Consider the following 17,935-nt stretch of genomic DNA (forward strand, 5'->3'; position numbering starts at 1 on the left):
TCTAAAATAAGGATTACGTTATGAAGCCAGCCTTCCAAGAAGTGAAGCGTAAGTCTTTCCTTGGAAATTATTCCTGCTGGGCCGGTGGGGTTGCTTCCAGTTTCCTCCTCTAAACAGCAGTATATCATTGAAAGTGTGTATTTACTTAATATTCCTGTACACACCAAGTGGGGTGGGGGGATTTTTGTAATCACATAGGCATGTCCAGACAGGTTAACTGTTGGCAGGATTTCCAGAACCTTACAGTTCAGCAAAATATTAAAATGCTAACTGGAAGTCTTCTCTTAGGACATGTATAATGAATTGAACTGTCAGTGCACCCCAGGGTGGCTGTGGCAACAATGTAGCTTGCCATCACCAGTGTGTGAATGGGTGGATGACTGGATGTGTAAAGCGCTTTGGGGTCCTTAGGACTAGTAAACAAATACAGGCCATTTACCATTTTACCATAACTGAATCCCAACTACATCTACCAAGTCTTGTTTTTTATCAGATGATGAAATTATTTAAATCACTCTACATGTGCATAAAGAATCGAGTATTTAATTAGCTTACTACTTTATTTTTTTGTATTCTACATTTTTGGTGTACACAAATTCATATAAGCCTATGTTCATATAAAAGTGAGAAGCAGATTGATGTTTCTGTTTGAAATCTTAGTTCAAATATGACAGTAAGTGTCAGTTTCTGTAATAAACAGGCACATTAGTCCCTAAATGATGTCACAGGGATTTCATGATGGACAGAGAATAACAGTACATGTTTTTACTGGGAAAATAATAGTTAATGTTTTGTTTTAATAATACGCTGCGGTTCCCCGTTTTGAGCCTAATATTTCACATATAATCACGATCATTTTAAATAACGGTAACGGTGTAACATCTTCCAGGTGTCTCTGACACATGGAATCAGTCCACCTCACCATCGCACTGACAGCTGACCACTTTTACCTGCACAACCTTCTAAACTTTCTCATCGGAGGATGAGTGGGCGCAGAAGGGATATAGTACCTTGGTCTGGAGAGTAGAAATCCCCTCAAAGCACAAGGTAACTTGTGACTTTACGGGTTTATTCATAGCGCCGCGTCCACGCAGCTTTTAGCGTAGGCAGTAACTTTATAACCATCGTCTGTGTCAGGCCATTTCTTGTAAATGCCCACGGTTAGAAGAAAAAGTCTTCCGGTATGGGCAGTCTTACTGAAGCGTCAGTACTCGTCATTGGTCAGAGTGTGGCAGCGTTGTCAAATCCTACCACAGATTTATTCATTCATGACACGGGGCACGAAAAAGTTTAAAGGCATGCGTTTCGGAGAGCTCACTTGATTAAATCTGACAGTGCGCATTCTATCAAGATCACAACCCCGTGCCAAGAGCTTATCTACCTGTCAATCTGTAAGTGCCTTTGATTTTAATCTCGCTTTTTAAAAAAGACGATAGCGCTTTATAAACTTCGGCTCGAATAAGACATTTTCATAATATCTTAAAGAAAGTTAACTTATACTATTTAACGAACTTTACGCGACATTTTCCACATATAGATATAAGCGCGCCATCTAAAAAGAGAGTTTCCACCATCAAGATGTCAAACACGGGAGGTCGGCGACTGAAGCAGTGGCTGATTGAGCAGATCCAAAGTGCGCAGTATTCTGGACTCCTGTGGGAGGATGAAAGCCGCACTATGTTCCGAATTCCATGGAAACACGCAGGAAAACAGGATTACAACCAAGAAATAGACGCATCCATTTTTAAGGTTTGTCTCATTTTGCCCCATTTAAAGATTGTTTTGTTTTTTGTTTTGTTTTTTTTGCGGCTAAAACCAGAACTGGTGTGATTCTTAAAGCTGTCCAACACTTCTCCTCTTACTGTAAGGCTGATTCTTTTGTGTGATTTAGACTATTAAAATAATTTTTCACTTTTTTTTCTTTTTGTCCTTTTTGTGCATTTTTACCTTAGAGTTATTATCTTATGAAGTGTCGATGCATTTTAATGCATTGTGGTGTAGCTATATAACTTAGATTTTCTTTCTTTCATTCTTTTTTCTTTCTTTCTCAAGAACAGTTTACAAAAATGATGTACATGTCTCTTCTTAAATTCTTACGGTTTAATCCAGTACAATCATATACTTTTCTTTGTATCCTCAAGGCCTGGGCTGTGTTTAAAGGCAAGTATAAGGAGGGGGACAAGGCTGAGCCTGCAACATGGAAGACCAGACTTCGCTGCGCCTTGAATAAAAGCCCTGACTTCGAGGAGGTGACTGAGAGGTCACAGCTTGATATTTCTGAGCCTTATAAAGTGTACCGCATTGTTCCAGAAGAAGAGCAAAAACGTGAGTTTGTGTTATCTCACAGTACACGGCATATCTCACAATACACTCTGTTATCTCTAGCAGTTAGCAAAATCACTTTTTCATTTGTGATTAGAACTGAGAGCAAAATACTTATTACAGACTGTAGTTCCTATAGCAGTGAATAATTAAAAGAGTATATATGTACTTTGAACCGACTCATTGTGTACTATTCTTTCACCCACAGACGGCAAAAGTTCAGTGATGGCTGTGACAGCTACCACCAGCTCTGGTGAGATCACAGATATGGACTGCAACCCCGAGCTAGAAGAGCTCATTAAAGAGGTGAGATGTTGTCTAACTTTAAAGTCTTTTTTTCATTCCACCCCACCTCCCACATATATTTAGATGCACTTAGCCTTTATTGTCACTTAGCTTTCTTGTCACTTTTTTTCCCCCTTACCACACTGTGCCGTCTCCTGCAGTACTTCGCGCACTTCACGGGGTTCACACTTGTTACACTCAGCATGAAAACCGTCCCACTTCTTCACAGCTGTAAAGTGTACAAAGGTGCTTTTGATAACATCTTATTATATTATTGTCCTTTTGCAGGAGGAAAGCTGTAGCATCCAAGCCAGTCCAGAATATTGGTCCCAGGGCAGTGTCAATGGTAAGATTATACTTTGTACCCAGTTTACAATGCAACACACAGCTAGATTAAATGAAGCTATTCACAGCACTGGGTCTTTTGTCTCAGCCTTCATATATCACACTGTTGTTGTGACACCACTTTTGAGAGACATAAGTTTGAATTTATTCACAAAATAAACTCAGCGGAAAACTCAGTGTCTCTGCATTTGTGGGTGCTAAATGGAGGTTATTTACTTGACTGTTGAATTCTGCAATGGAAGAATTGACTAACATCCTGTAAAACTTTGCTGACTCTTGTGATTATTTCTTCGTGAGATTGTAATAGAGAAATGGCATTTCTGATGACGCAGCAAAGTAAAGACATGACACTGTGGTTGTGTCCACTGCCTTGAAAAAAGGCCTTAACCCACCTCTTCCTCCTCTAATTCACAGCTTTCCCACTGCATCAGGAACCTTTGCCATCGAGCAGTCTCAGTTCAGGTATTTGCTTATTGTTATCCATGACCTTATATCATCTACTTGTAAACAAGCTTTCAGCTTCCATATTTTTGTTACATTTGTACGTATTTGTTTTCATTTCTGAATCTGACCAAATGTTTTCTTCTATAGCCCTCTGCCAAATGATGATCAGTTTTTACTATGGAGGAAAGCTGATGCACTCCACACTGGTGACTCATCCTGAAGGATGCCGAATCTCTCCGCAACATCCCCTGGGTCGGGGTGCCCTCTACAGTTCAGACAGCATGCAGAGTGTTTATTTCCCCCCTGCTGAACTCATTGAGTTTGAACGGCAGCGCTATGTCACGCGCAAGCTTCTGGGCCACCTGGAGAGAGGTGTATTGGTCCGTGCAAACCAAGACGGCATCTACATCAAAAGGCTGTGCCAGAGCCGTGTCTTCTGGAGCGGATTGGGAGATGTGGGCTCGCAATATGGCTCAATGCCTGGCAAACTCGACAGGGATGCTGTTGTCAAGATCTTTGATACAGCAAGGTTTCTTCAAGGTGAGGCTCTATATTGGTTCCATATTTTGGATTTACAGAAAAATACAGCTTTGTTTTCTATTTCTTTCACTTAAAGGAAGTAAGACTAGATACTGGTAATTTGCGAAGATTATCTAAACAGCCGTTCGTTTGTTTTATATGCTCCAGCTCTACAGCTGTACCAGGAGGGTCAGATTCCTGCTCCTGATCCAACAGTGACTCTGTGTTTTGGAGAAGAGTTGCATGATCACAACAGTGCCAAAAACAAACTGATCATCGTCCAGGTAAGACGTGTGAAATGATAACATGTTTCACTCAGAGTGCTGACTAGTAAAGCATTAGAAATATCACTTTATTTTTGAGCCTTGATAGTTTTTAAACAAGAGCTAGTTATGGCTTTATTCTGAGAAAAAACTAAAAACATAATTTTTGGGGTTTTTTTTCTCCTCATGGCAGATCACTTCAGTGAACTGCCAGCACGTGCTTGAGACAATGAACATGCGTCGTGCCCAGCCTTATTGCAACAACCCAAACCTAGAGATGTCTGATGATGCGGCCACTGACCAGATGGCTCGCATCTACCAGGATCTGTGCAGCTACAGTGCTCCTCAAAGGCCAACTTACAGGGACAACATGCCAATCACTGCCTAAGATGTGAGCAGTAATACCTGACAAGAGCTCTTCAGCTTGCTCTAAACTGAATACAGAACATAAGAAGAACTTTCTTTGCTTTTCTAACACACGCTGGCGAGCCAAACGTGAAAGAGCACATTTCTTCTTTGACTATAAGACTTTAAAGCTGAAGCTCCATATTAGAAAGTCGACAAATTTTTCTATACAAGTAATGTTTACTTTTGTGTAAATACAGGGCATAACTCTGCCTAACGTCTGATTCATTTTTGTAAGATGTTTTTTTATTATCCAACTTAAGAGAACAGGTAGCATATTCATGCATGTTCAAATACTGTATTTCCTACAACTCAAGTCTTTATAGATACAAATCTTTCGTATCTATAAAGATTTCTATTCAAAGTCTTTTTGCAAAATGGCAGCAGTTTGATATATAAAAGCAATTTAGTTTGCTACACTGAATTTTATTTTTGATATTCTATCTTTTTCGTACTTTTTGAGTTTCTTTCTTGTTTGACAACCAGCTGAATAAACAACCAAATTTTTATCAAGTGTTGAGTTGATAAAAGTTGCATAAAGTTTTAGATGCAAAGTGGCATTTAATGAAAGATAGGTTTTACTATCAGACTTTTTAAATGATTGATCTTTAGTTCAACCTTTTGTAGACCGTGTTTCAAATAAAACCTTTTTTACTGAACTACATTTGTATTCATTTGTGTACAATCATACTTATGTGTTGTTTAAAAAGGACTATTCTATTTTGCAAAAATGACCTGTAGAGAAAGTACTATTGTTCAGATCAAGGAAATTACATGAAATAATGATATATGTGTTAAAATGATGCCAGCATATTCTCAAAGCACACTGTAATGAAACCAGGGATTCCATTTTATTATCCTATGCTTGGTAGTCCAGGAATGGTTGGTATTGCAAGCTAAAGTACGCACAATCTAAGCACTTATTGAATTTCCTTCATTTTTTTGAGCACTATTTCAGTGACAGTTTGTCAAAATGGAGAAAATAGAAAGAGAGGCAATCTTACCAGTGTAGAGAACAAAAACTTAGTCCAAACTACTCACAGTTTATAACTAGTATGAACTCAAGCCCTACTCACACAGGCCTAGAGACTGGTCTGGAACACTGTAACAATGGTTTCCCTGAAAATGAGTTTCCCTGACCAGTTGATTAGCTGGAGGTTCCTGGCTGTCACCAGTTGAAATCAGCTCCACAGAGGGTGCTGTGCCAAAAAGCTACCTTGTGATTCATTCAAAGTTTGCATGGAAACACTAACTTGTCTGCAAATACTTGCTAGTCACTCTTCAAGCTATAGTAAAATTTTAAAAGGTGCAGCTTTTGAAATGCTTTGGTTGCAGTAGTGAGACTTAGCTTTTACTTTGAAAGCAAAAGGTCTATTAGTAACTGCAGCAACCTGCTATGAATCAAAGCAATCACAAGGAGGTTTTATGTCTTTGCAACCAATTTCATGCAAACAGCTTCTACCAGCCTCCAGCAGCCACTTATCAATTGGTTACGGCCACACTTTTCCCCAGCAACTGGTGGTTACTAGATGGTTGCCGACAGGTTGCCTGTGTGACTAAAGCTTTAAATCAGTTTGCTGTAAACTTTGTTAAGTGGTTTACCAAAACCCTTGTGCTCACTTAAAACAAATATTCCCACGCTAAGGTTAAGAGCTCCACAGGGTTCTTTGCTAGGACCAGTTCTGTTTGTATTATACATGCATTCCTTAGGCAGTATTATTAGCAGTGATAGCATACATTTCCACCTCTATTCAGCCCAGCTTTATCTATTCTTAAAGCCAGACGACACATACCAATTAGTCAAACTGCTTGAATATCTTAAAGACCTGGATGGCCTCTAATTTTTGGCTTCTAAATTAAGATAAAACTGAGGTTATTGTGCTCGGGCCTTAAAAATCTTAGAAATATGGTTTCTAACCAGATGCTTTAAATCGCATTACTTTGGCCTCCAGCAACACTGTGAGGAATCTTGGAGTAATTTTGACCAGGATATTTCCTTCAGTCTGCATATTGAACAAATATGTAGGATCGCTTTCTTCCATTTGCACAATATCTCTAAAACTAGAAACATCCTGTGTTAGAGTGATACTGAAAAACTAGTTCATGCATTTATTACTTCAAGGCTAGACTACTGTAGTTTGTTATGAGCAGAGTATACTAGCTTCTCTTCACGAGCTCTTTGTTAAATTCAGAATTGAATTTAAAATCGTTCTTGTCACATACAACGTCCGTTGAAGACCTCGTAGTACAGTATCACTGGAGACAGTCACCCTCTCTACTTTTAAGATTAGGCTTAAAACTTTCCTTTATGACAAAGCATGTGGTTAGGGGTGGATCAGGTGACACTGAATCCTCCCTTAGTTATGCCGCAATAAGTCTAGATTGCTGGGGGCTTCCCATGAGGCACTGAGTATTTCTTCTTCACTCACCTTTTTCACTCACTATCTATTTATAAACCACTCTGCATTTAATTATTAATTATTAGAATCTATGACTCTTTTCCAAAGAATGTCTTTGTTCTCTCTTCCTGTTAAAACTGAGTTTTTCCTTTCCACTGTTGCCAAAGCACTTGCTCATAGGGAGTCATATGATTGTTGGGTTTCTGTATTAATGTAGGTTACTTGCAATAAAAAACAAAAACAAAAGAACAAATTAAAAAACAGCAACTTTATCCTAAGATCAAAGTAATGAGCCTCATGACCTTAACTATGCCAAAGCTACAAGTTTGGAGTGTGTGGCTGTTCAGTTCTGCTAACTGGAGTTCTTCTTCTTCCATATGTTTACACTGTTGGTGTCTTTTGGATTATTTTTAATATTATAATCTTAGAAATAATATCACTGGGGTTTTTTGTGTTGTTTTGTTTTTGGTGCATACTTATTTGTAGGAATGCCTCGACAGTCTATGGATGCAGCTTGCTAACCAAGCTTGTTAGTATTAGCTAATAACTTAGCATTTCACCCTGTCATCTAAATAGGGTTATTTCTGGCTCCAAAGAACAAGATGCTGGAGGCAATAACACTAAAGTTGAAACTTCCAATGGGAATTCACAAACCAGTAACTGACTAGGCCGCTTCCATCTTTTATATACAGGTTATGACTTGATTCTACACCCAAATGGTAAACTGATACCAGACATTTATTTTTGGTATCACAATCTGATACCAAAAACAAAAGCAAAATTAGTGTTTGTGATGAATTACCCACCTCATGTAAGTTTCCAGGCCTCTAAACTGTACTGAAACATAAGTTGACCACTAGTGCATGTCAGTTGGGAAATAACAAACAACAAACAATAATCTTGGTCATTATTTAGTATAGACTTTAGAAACTGAAAAAAAAATAGGAATGTATGTATTTTAAAATGTTTACCTACAGTAACTGCAAATGATTGTGAAGATAAAGTGATTAAAAACAAATAACATATGAGGACATAAGGATCCATATACACTTCTTGTGAAACAACACTTAACCATGTTATTGAGTTTGAAAATTGTTAAATCATTATAAAAGCAACTACCCATGAATCTTGCCACTTACTTTGTCACAGTGACAGCAGCAAAAGTATATTTAGAGGGAACACCTCCACTACTAAAATGGTCATTTACTATGAACAAACAATGTTTATGGCTCTGGCTTAGAAATGATGAAACTAAGACGCAATCTGAAACTAAAAGAGGGATCTAGACAACATATGTCAGGGAATCTCTCAACTGCTCCTTCCCCACACACACAAACATCTTCCCAGTGAGTAATGATGACAAAAGACAGGAAGAGAAGGAATTAACTGCTACCATTAAATGAGCAAATGATTCCCAATAAGACAATGACATTCATTCTTCTTCTTCATCTACTTCTTGTTCTGTGTTTCACACAGTTGGTCACTGTGGGCCATGATTGTATCAGACAAGGCGTTAAACTGGGTATATGGTGTCATTATTGGTAGGGAAGTGTGTACAGTATGATTAAATTAAAGCATCTTGGATAGAGTGATAGTGGTTTTCAGGGGGGCTCGTGTAGAGCATCTGCAGTGATTTCTATCAGAGAATCATGTCTGTTTTTAACACAGTGTCATCCAAGAGATCTCTTGTAATTATGTTATTTTGATGTTAAATAACCAGTCAATTTCATCATTATTGAATTAAAATTCAAAATAAGCATGTACACTATTGAGCCTCTTCATTAGGTACACCTATTCAATTGTTAATGCAAAAATGAAATCAGTCGACCATATTGCAGCAAGTCAGTGCGTTTAGGCATGCAGGTATAATAATGAAGTGACTGGACTTCAGCAGTTGAAACACACCATCAGAATAGGGAAGAAAGGTAATTTAAGTGACTTTGGATGCGACATGGTGTTGATGCCAGATGGGCTAGTCTGAGTATTTCAGAAACTGCTCATGTACTGGGATTTTCCCACACAACCATCTCTAGGGTTTACAAATAATGGGCAAAAAAAAAGAAAGACAGAAAAAAAGGAGAAAATATAGCAGCAGATCTGTTTGCGAAAATGCCTCACAGGTCAGAGGTGAATGGCCAGATTGCTTTAAGCTGTTAGGAAAGCAACAGTAAGTAAAAACACCACTCATTACAACCAGGATAAGCAGAAGAACATTTCTGAATGCACAACTTGAAACAGAAGACCATGCTAGAGGCCACTTAGGTCAGCTAAGGACAGGAAATTGAGGCTTTAGGATGTTGTGCAAAAAGGGAGATTGGCATGGATATGCAGCAACTGTGTGATGACTGTGTGATGCCGTCATGTCAGGATGGACCGAAATCTCTGAGGAATGTTTCCAGCACCTTGTTGAGCATATTGCATGAAGCACTTCTGAAGGCAAAAGGCAAAGTGTATCTAATATAGTGGCCAGTGTTTATAGTTTCCAAAACAAACAAAATTTCAGCTTCAGCTCTGCTGTTTTGTACTTCCAAAGAAAATCAAATATCATGTTAAATTTAATTCCAGATCACTGCATTTAATCACATACATTTTCAGGAATGTTGATGGGTCCCTGTGACATGAAAATTATTAGTACACACACAGTTTGTGTGTGTATGTATTTTCGGTTCCCTAATACGAAAAGCATTGGTTACTATGGTAGTCATTGTATTGTACTCACTCACTACACCATATTGTGCACATATATTGTTTTCATTAAGTTAAGAACCTAAAGTAAAAGAAAAAGTAGTTCAAAGTGGAATTTACAGGAATAGAGAGAGAACAAATACGTGTAAATAGACCAAAAAGCAAGTTTTGACAAATAAGCAATAATTGCAATCATAAACATAAACACAGACCACAAGTACAAGCCATTGGTTGAAAAGAATAATTATAGACCCAACATCATACATTTTTAGTATGTAGATGCTTCTGGGTACCAGGGATGGGTAAGACTTGAAATAGCTTTTAATAATGACAAGCAGATTTGCTGCAATGACTCACACAAAAATCACCCAATTAAAGGAGTCATGTGCTCTTCATATGACATCTCTGGATAAAACCTTTCACTTAAATTAGAATATTGAATGGTTCATTGAATAAAAACACAGGTGGAATACTGTGTCTGTCTGTGTGTGCTTGTGGTTATTTACATGGGGGAGTACTGTCTAAGTTCCACAGAACAGGAACTTACTTCAAAAACTGTCACAGGAAACTGATTTCACCCCCTCCACCCTCAAATACCTTGTTAGACACTAGAAGAAACTAATTTATATTTTTTTTTAGGTATTTTACACTTTCTTGTGATTATACACATGAATGACAAATGAGTGTCAGTTTAATTTGAAAACATGCTCAGTCCATCCAGAACATCAAAGTTTAATGAGGCTCTCCCCAGCTATAGCCTTCTTGAAGCTTTAAAATGTGATAACTCTGCTTGGGATTAATTATTTGCAAGTTCATCTAGTTTTTCTCTCTGTTGGTAAAGATTATTTTAGTGTTTATTGTTCTGCTGAAGTGTCAGCCACATTGTTAAACTGCTAGATAAACACATATTATTACTTTGTCAGCATTTACAGAATATGCTTTTAGGAAAAACTGTATAGTAAATTTGCAGCTGCACCCAGAAAATAGCAAGGTTAGCCTAAAAAGTGGACAGTAAATCGGTCTAACGGTAAAACTGGTAGCATGGCTTTTCAGTTCTACAGGTTACTGTTGTTGTTTCTTAAAATGTCTGGCATTGAACTTACAGAGCTTTTAGGAGTGCTGCCAAGCAGATGTCACCTTTTTACAGAGCTAGTCTGCCTGTTTCCCCCTCTTTCCTGTCTACCACTAACTTCTGATTCTTGTAAATGAAGAACCATGGTACAGTATAAATATGTGCACGTTCCATGTTCCATATGCACAGATCTGACTCACAGGGAGTCAAATCTTTGCACTTCATGCTTTCACTCAAAGCTTTACTTCACTTCTGTATTTCTGTTTGGAGAGTCTAAAAACTGCAAACGCTGTCCCTCTGCAATATGAATTCGACTCCTCCAATTACCATGATTGTCTTTGGAGGCCTTTACAGGAAGAAAGAGAGGCCCTTAGTTTCACCAAGAATGTATGTTTGATAAAAACATACATTCATGATCCATTCTACAAATTTGAATCAAAAGATTGAAATATTGTGCTTTGTACTGTTTCAACAACGATTTCATCCAAAGCAGTTCAAAAATCTTGAGTCCACCCTCATGCTGTTATATATATATTTTTTTTAGGAAAATGGTAAATAGATGTCAATTTACTAAAACAAGTGCAAACACAGAAATATAGTATATAAGCTAAAAAACATAATTTGTGCAATTCTGGGCTGCTCTTTGTTCCATTCTCTGTTAATAATGTTCAGTAATGGTGAGCTCCGGGCACTGGGAGGCCAATTCATGACTGACAGTGTCCCATTGTATTTTTCTGTTCAGGTATGCTTTTAGTGCTTTAGCAGTGTGTTTGGGACTACTGTCATGCTGACAAATGAAGCCTTAATCAGATGCTTTCCAGACGATGATATACCAAGTTTACAGCTCTTTGGGAATCACCACGTTTATAAGTGTGTTATCTTTGACATTTTTCATAGATTTAATTAAAGAAATGCCAGGGAATTGTATATTTTTGTAACAGGCAGCTAGTACCAAAGTCACAAAGAACAGTTGCTTAATTCATTACTCAATGTGTCTACAACATTAGTCATATTGTAAACACAGCACAGTTTAGTCCCCAAAGTCTGCTTGAATGATTCACAGGTCAGTGTTAAATAAAACAAGAAAAACATTCCTGTGAAAATGATCCAGCACAAGTACATGATTTAAAATAAGTAAACACAAACAAACAGTAAACATCAACAAAACAAAAACAAAACAAACAACAACACTTCAGAAAGCAGAACTATTGCACAACACCACTTTCAACAATTACAAGACTGGTCTGTCAGCCTGCCTTATATTATTATTATTATTATTATTATTATTATTATTATTATTATTATTATTATTATTAGGCACTTAAATGACCTATCTATAGTTATCTATCTTTAAAGATAGGTACATTACTGGTACTCTGAAACACTGCATTACCTTTATAAATTGGATCTCTTACTTGATCTGTACTCTTGTATTTTGTGTCTCATGCTGTGTTGTGTCTTGTGATAAATATTCTCTTCGACAGTACTGTATAATATGATTTCTTTCCCACTTGAACAGAAATGGCATAGTGGAAAAAGTTTGTCTGGGAAGAGACAAAATCTTAAAACATTAACTTCTGTGAATGATCAATTTTATTTTAAGTGTTTTTACTTCTAAAGCACAGATTCTTGGAACTGCTTCTATCCTTTCACTTATGTTGAAAAACTAAAAAAACCCAAAACATTGCTGTGTTGACATGGCAGGATCTGCAGGGTGAGCAGACGGAAGAGAAGTAGACAAATGTTTCTGTGTGTTTTCTGCCAAGGGACGCTTTTCTGCTCAGTTTTTCAGTGTCTGCAGTATGGTTCTTGTCGCATTGCAACATCTCTTTGTGGCGTCTGAGGCTTCCCACAATAAACCATTAGAGACTGATGACAAACAGAAGTAATGTTGCTATCATACGCAACCATGCCCATCTGCTGTAACATTTCAATCTGTGCTCTATATAGACGCTTAAAGGAAGCAGTTCTTCCCGTGAAAATCAGCGCTTCAAGGAAATTAAGCAAAAGAGGAATTACTACGATTTGAAAGCTTTCTCTGATAGACTAAAGAAATGATTTTTTCTTGTTTTTTTGTTGTTTCCTGATTTCTCTCTAATGCTGACTCCTCACTTATTGTGCGGAGGTTGGCTGCAGGCTCAGCACTGACCTTTAAATTAATTTCCTTTTTTTCTTCAGTGTTTGTATCAGCTGTAATGTAATAGACACAGTCATAAGGGGCGATCGTGGCTCAAAGTTCGTCTTGTAACCGGAAGGTTGCCGGTTCAAGCCCCAGCTCGGACAGTCTCTGTCGTTGTGTCCTTGGGCAAGACACTTCACCTACTGGTGTTGGCCAGAGGGGCTGATAGCGATATGGCAGCCTCACTTCTGTCACAGAACTGTAGCTTATAGTTACAGTGTGTGAATGTGAGAGTGAATGAATAGTGGAATTGTAAAGCGCTTTGAGGGCCCCGAAAAGCGCTATATAAATGCAATCCACTATTATTATAAGTTCTAATGAAAAATATCTTCATGCACCACGTCATTTTATCATTTGCGGTCTGGTAGATTTTTGAAGAATTATGTAAAAGAGCCTAATTATAGGACTTATTCTTAGCCCTGAAAGGTGAGCTAGTCAGGGTGTAAGAAATGTCTCAGTGGGAAGTTATGATTTACATTGAACAGGTTGTGTTATGCAAGTTGTGCTGCTGAAGGCGTTGGTGGTGTCTCTGGGGAGAACACTGGTTTAGACTCAGTGTGGGTGAGATGAGAATAGGCATTCAGAGAGGAACTGGGAGAGCACTGAGGACACTGTGAGTGGAGAGACAGGTGGACGAGGAGCCCACATCCTGGGACACAGGGAGAAAGCCACCTAACCACACACACATTGTGTAGACACACACACACACACACACACACACACACACACACACACACACACACACCTACGCACACTCATACGCATACACAAATGCACATGTACATCCACACACATGGTAGCCACTTATCTAGGATCATATCCTCTAATCAGTATCAGTTCATGTCCTTCAACCCAAAAGTCCCTTTAGTTACACACCTATGGTGGTCTTTTGGGGGGGAAAAGAGTGGGGGTGGAGAGCTGGGTGGGGTAAGCTGCTAATGTATTTTGAACAAAGAGCAGTAAAAACATTCAGAAACTGATATTCGGATTCTTGTTGTTTGATCAATTTCATAATGAAAAGAAAACAAGACTGTTTAATAGAATCATACACCCACTGGAAAGTGTGTGACGCAGGAGGAAAAAAAATTGACATGCAAAAGTGAAAATAAGGAACTTTACAGATTTATAGGAAAGGGTTTTATTGTAAGGCACCATCACTTTCAAAGTATTCAAAGGTTACAGTCGATTTGCTACATCGGCGCGTGTCGTTTTATTGCTTTTTAAACATTTGCTAGACAAGCCCCTCATTCTTTGTGTATGCACGTTTCCTTTAAATATCTGACATGTGACTTATCTAACAGGCATTTGTATCAACAGCTGACATTTGTGGTAATTTAAAAGAAACCCTGTAAGCAGATTAAATTGAAAATTATCAGCGATCAGAGGCTTGGGTTAAAACACCTTTTAACGACATATGTAAATGCAGTATTTCTGAATCAGTGGGTGAAGGAACAGCTGAAAATTGCATCACTCCACGTCCTGTTTGTTGCACTCTTTGACAAGAGTGATCCCCGACCGCCTGATTTGTTTCTGGACAGGAAATACAGAGAGAAGCCCAGAAAGAAGATCCAGCAGTCAACTTCTCCCCTAAAAAAGAGGAACAGCTGCTCTACAGGCGTGCAGTGGCAGAGTACAGAGAAGTGGTTTATGGGACTAAAACTTGAATGGGAGAGAAACGACTAATTTATGATGAGAATGACAAATGTTGATTGTTTTTAAAACATTGACTTTTTTCAGTTTGAAACTTACCTATATGTCAGCTTTTCCGAGTGCCAGAATTCACAGGCCTTATACATGACCTTTAGAAACGATTTAAGTGAGACAGGTTGGATTCACACTGTAACTGTTTTAAAAATGTGTCTACACAGTTTTACAACAGTTACTAGAAAGAATGTTGGATTTCTTGATATCAGGCAAAATGAGACTTCCTTCTCAACTTTCATCAAGTTTATTTTTTCACAATATTGTTTGGAGCTTTTGATGTTGCCACTATCCGCAGCAGCAAATGGCATAAGCTGCTACTGGAAACATACTGATTCGCGTTTAACTACAGAAATACATGCATAGTATGTGAATAAACAACATTCATGCATGATCTTTTTCTGTTTCATGTTCAAGAGAAGCAAAACTTATCAACACGAAAAGAAGGTGATGGATGTCGAAATGAAGGGGAACGCCAGGGTGGGGTAACAGTCCCAGAGGAACCAGAGCTAGGCGAGCATAAGAGGTATATTGACATGAACCTCACAGCTCAGTGCTCTCTGTCTGAGCATGTGTATGTGTATGCAAAGCACAAAGGTGACGGGATGTGGGTAGCCAGAAAGGTGATAGCAGAAAAATACCTGTGAAACAGACTTTCAATACAGATATTTTGACATCACTCTCTCTAGATATGTACAGTCTTGACAATATTGCTTTATTTTATCAGTTACATGCAAAAGAAGAATACAGCCAGCACTGTTTGCACAACATCATTTAGCAAACAGACAATTTTATATTACTTTGACGATGAATTGATCATTTGTAATTATTTCGTTTTTGCATGCATGCATGCATGATCTGTGGTGGATTACATTTAACTCCATCTTTGATTGAGGAACAGGACCTTTGTGGTTTTAAACCATGTTTCCAACTATATCGTTGGACCGACTGCATAAGTCACATTGATTACACAACCTCTCTCAGAATAAGAAGCCACACATGGGCCAGGCAGCAGGTGCTGCTGTTATGGATTATTTAAAGTCGCTCTAAATCGGTTCCAGTACAGCTGAATGAGTCTGTGGGCCAAGCTGTCTGTCGACCACAAGCCTTAGTAGAAAGTACAGTCACATTATGCACTTCCCTCTTTGAAATACCATAATCCATACATGTCCATCACATGACCAAGGTGGAATTACCTGTTAATGCAGTTGAATTAAAAATACAAAAGTGCTAGATCTGTTAGAAATATTGCATAGTTATGGGTTGTGATATTGTGAACATAGTACACTTATAACAATGTATTCATGCATAATAAGCACTTTTGAGGGGGGATTGAAAGCAAAATATGGCACACAGGAAAAATTGAGAAGAATTTGCATTTTTAAAAGCAGAAACCCAGTGAGGGATTCAAGTGTATTTTTATCACGAGATTTGCATGTTGCCGTTCTCTGCCGTGCCCCGTCGAAGAAGAGAAAAAGTGGCACCACTGAAGCAGATCCTCTATGGCTAGTTAACCATGATGGTTTGCACAGTTTGCAGTTCACATCAATAGAGAGTGCGCAGGGGAAAATCCTGTTATGTAATTTAGGGCAAAAAGAAAGGTCTAATGTCATAAGAGTGCTCAACGGCATGAGAAGGAAATAGTGAAATTTATGAAAAGAGGAAATATGCTGTTGGTGAAAGATGAGTTATTGGTTATTATTGCACGTTTCATTATGAGTTTGCTTCAAGACGCCAGTGCTGAAAGAAAAAACCGGCAGCTCACCTCAGCTTTCATAGCTTCACATTGCCACCTAGTGGAATCACGAGGTTATGAACTAGCCACACACTACAGCACGGTACATTGGTTTTCGTTTAGTTTAGCTGAAGTACTGATTCAACAATTTAGGTAAAAGTGATAAAGTAAAGGCTCTGAAATTAAAGTAGCTACTTAAAAAGTAGCTACTTTTTGAAGGACAGTTCTTACAGCTTTTGTGTAAATGTAACTGAAGCTCGTTATCTTTGTGCCTCTTTTATCCCTTTGTATGCGATAAGCACTGGTAACGGATAACCCAAAAGGAATAGAGAGTACAGATAAAAAGTAAAAGTAAAAAGTTTTCAAGTAAAGTACAGATACCTGAAAATTCTGCTTAGAGTGTTACTTTACAACTCTGCGTTTAATATGTAAAATCTGTGGAAAACAGTGTCTCATGAAGTTTGTATTATTTCCAAAGGCTCCCCGTATGCCACCGATAACAAACAGGATCTAATTCTTCTTGGCACTGCTTGCCATCTTGATGCACACCACAGATAATTCCATTCCTTCATTTTCCTAAGTGATTCCTTCAGGAAAAGCAGATCATATCTGTCTATGAGCTCTCTGGGATAATTGTTTATTTGTTGTTTCTGCTACATTTAAAGCCTCTAGACGTCACACACGTGACCACCCCCCAGCTATAGATATTTTTCTGTGATTGCTCTGCAAATTATGTTGTGAAAAATTCTTTTGTAAAGTGAGCAGCTGTGGTAATAACATTTCTATGTACAATTTAAGAATGTGATACAATAAAAAAAAGATATTAATTTGCAGTATCTAAAGAAAGTTTCTTGTATCTTTGGTAATGTGTGAATACTTTGCTGGAGAAGTTTATGTTGTCCTTATTACATGTTTTCAACTTTTGAGCTCTTCTCTGGCAGTCTTGTCTGTTGTTATTTTAGGACAAGGTGGAGGTTGTGAATTCTAATCTTTTGCGAAATTAGTCACCACAGAAACCATTGCTATTATATTAAAGTGGAGTATTTGAATCTCTTTAATAGTCTTGCTGACATTATATTGAAAAACAGAACTATGAAGATTAAAACAATTCAAATTTAAAAATAAGTAGATTTTTAAAAATAGTTTTGATGTCGTAGAGTGTTTGACAGTGTGAGATGACTCAACATCTATTTAATATTCTTTCTTGTCTTTTACTATAAACATTTGTTCAATTAATGAGTCATAAAACCAGATGGTGTCGAAGCTCAGGACAACTCAGACAGGTCTGCGAGTCTTTAAGTGGCTCATTTAGAAGCTCATTGTATTATTGAGTCACTCAAAACTATGTCTGTCTCATTTTGTCTTTGTTACACACACACACACACACACACACACACACACACACACATGCACAGATACATATATTTTAAAGACTTTCCACACCAAGCCTTACAATGATTTCTACCTCATCTACACCTAATCACTCATTGATCCTAATTGAATACTTGGCAGTGAGCACGGGTGGTGATGGCATGCACTGAACTAAGGGCTCATCAGTCTTAGTCTTTAGTCCTAGGTACT

At 38.0% G+C, this 17,935-nt stretch overlaps 1 protein-coding gene across 2 annotated transcripts; it reads left to right on the forward strand.

Annotated features, from left to right (window-relative positions):
- Window positions 1-1,256: 1,256 nt before the first annotated feature.
- irf8 (interferon regulatory factor 8) lies at window positions 1,257-5,232 on the forward strand. 2 transcript variants are annotated; one of them, XM_086286136.1, is made up of 9 exons: window positions 1,257-1,391; window positions 1,538-1,749; window positions 2,142-2,325; window positions 2,531-2,628; window positions 2,896-2,953; window positions 3,367-3,414; window positions 3,544-3,936; window positions 4,084-4,199; window positions 4,372-5,232. In XM_086286136.1, the coding sequence occupies exons 2-9, from the start codon at window positions 1,579-1,581 to the stop codon at window positions 4,564-4,566; spliced, it is 1,263 nt and encodes a 420-aa protein (XP_086142262.1). In that variant the 5' UTR covers window positions 1,257-1,391; window positions 1,538-1,578; the 3' UTR covers window positions 4,567-5,232. The 2 variants fall into 2 exon arrangements, with proteins under 2 accessions (XP_086142262.1, XP_086142268.1); XM_086286142.1 differs by having other exon boundaries at window positions 1,257-1,749.
- Window positions 5,233-17,935: the final 12,703 nt, after the last annotated feature.

Source organism: Aulonocara sp. 'chitande type north' Nkhata Bay, linkage group LG1, assembly GCF_057382095.1.
Source record: "Aulonocara sp. 'chitande type north' Nkhata Bay isolate Kocher_YH1m ecotype deep benthic linkage group LG1, A_spYH_male_GT1.1, whole genome shotgun sequence".
Classification (NCBI taxonomy): Eukaryota; Metazoa; Chordata; class Actinopteri; order Cichliformes; family Cichlidae; genus Aulonocara; species Aulonocara sp. 'chitande type north' Nkhata Bay.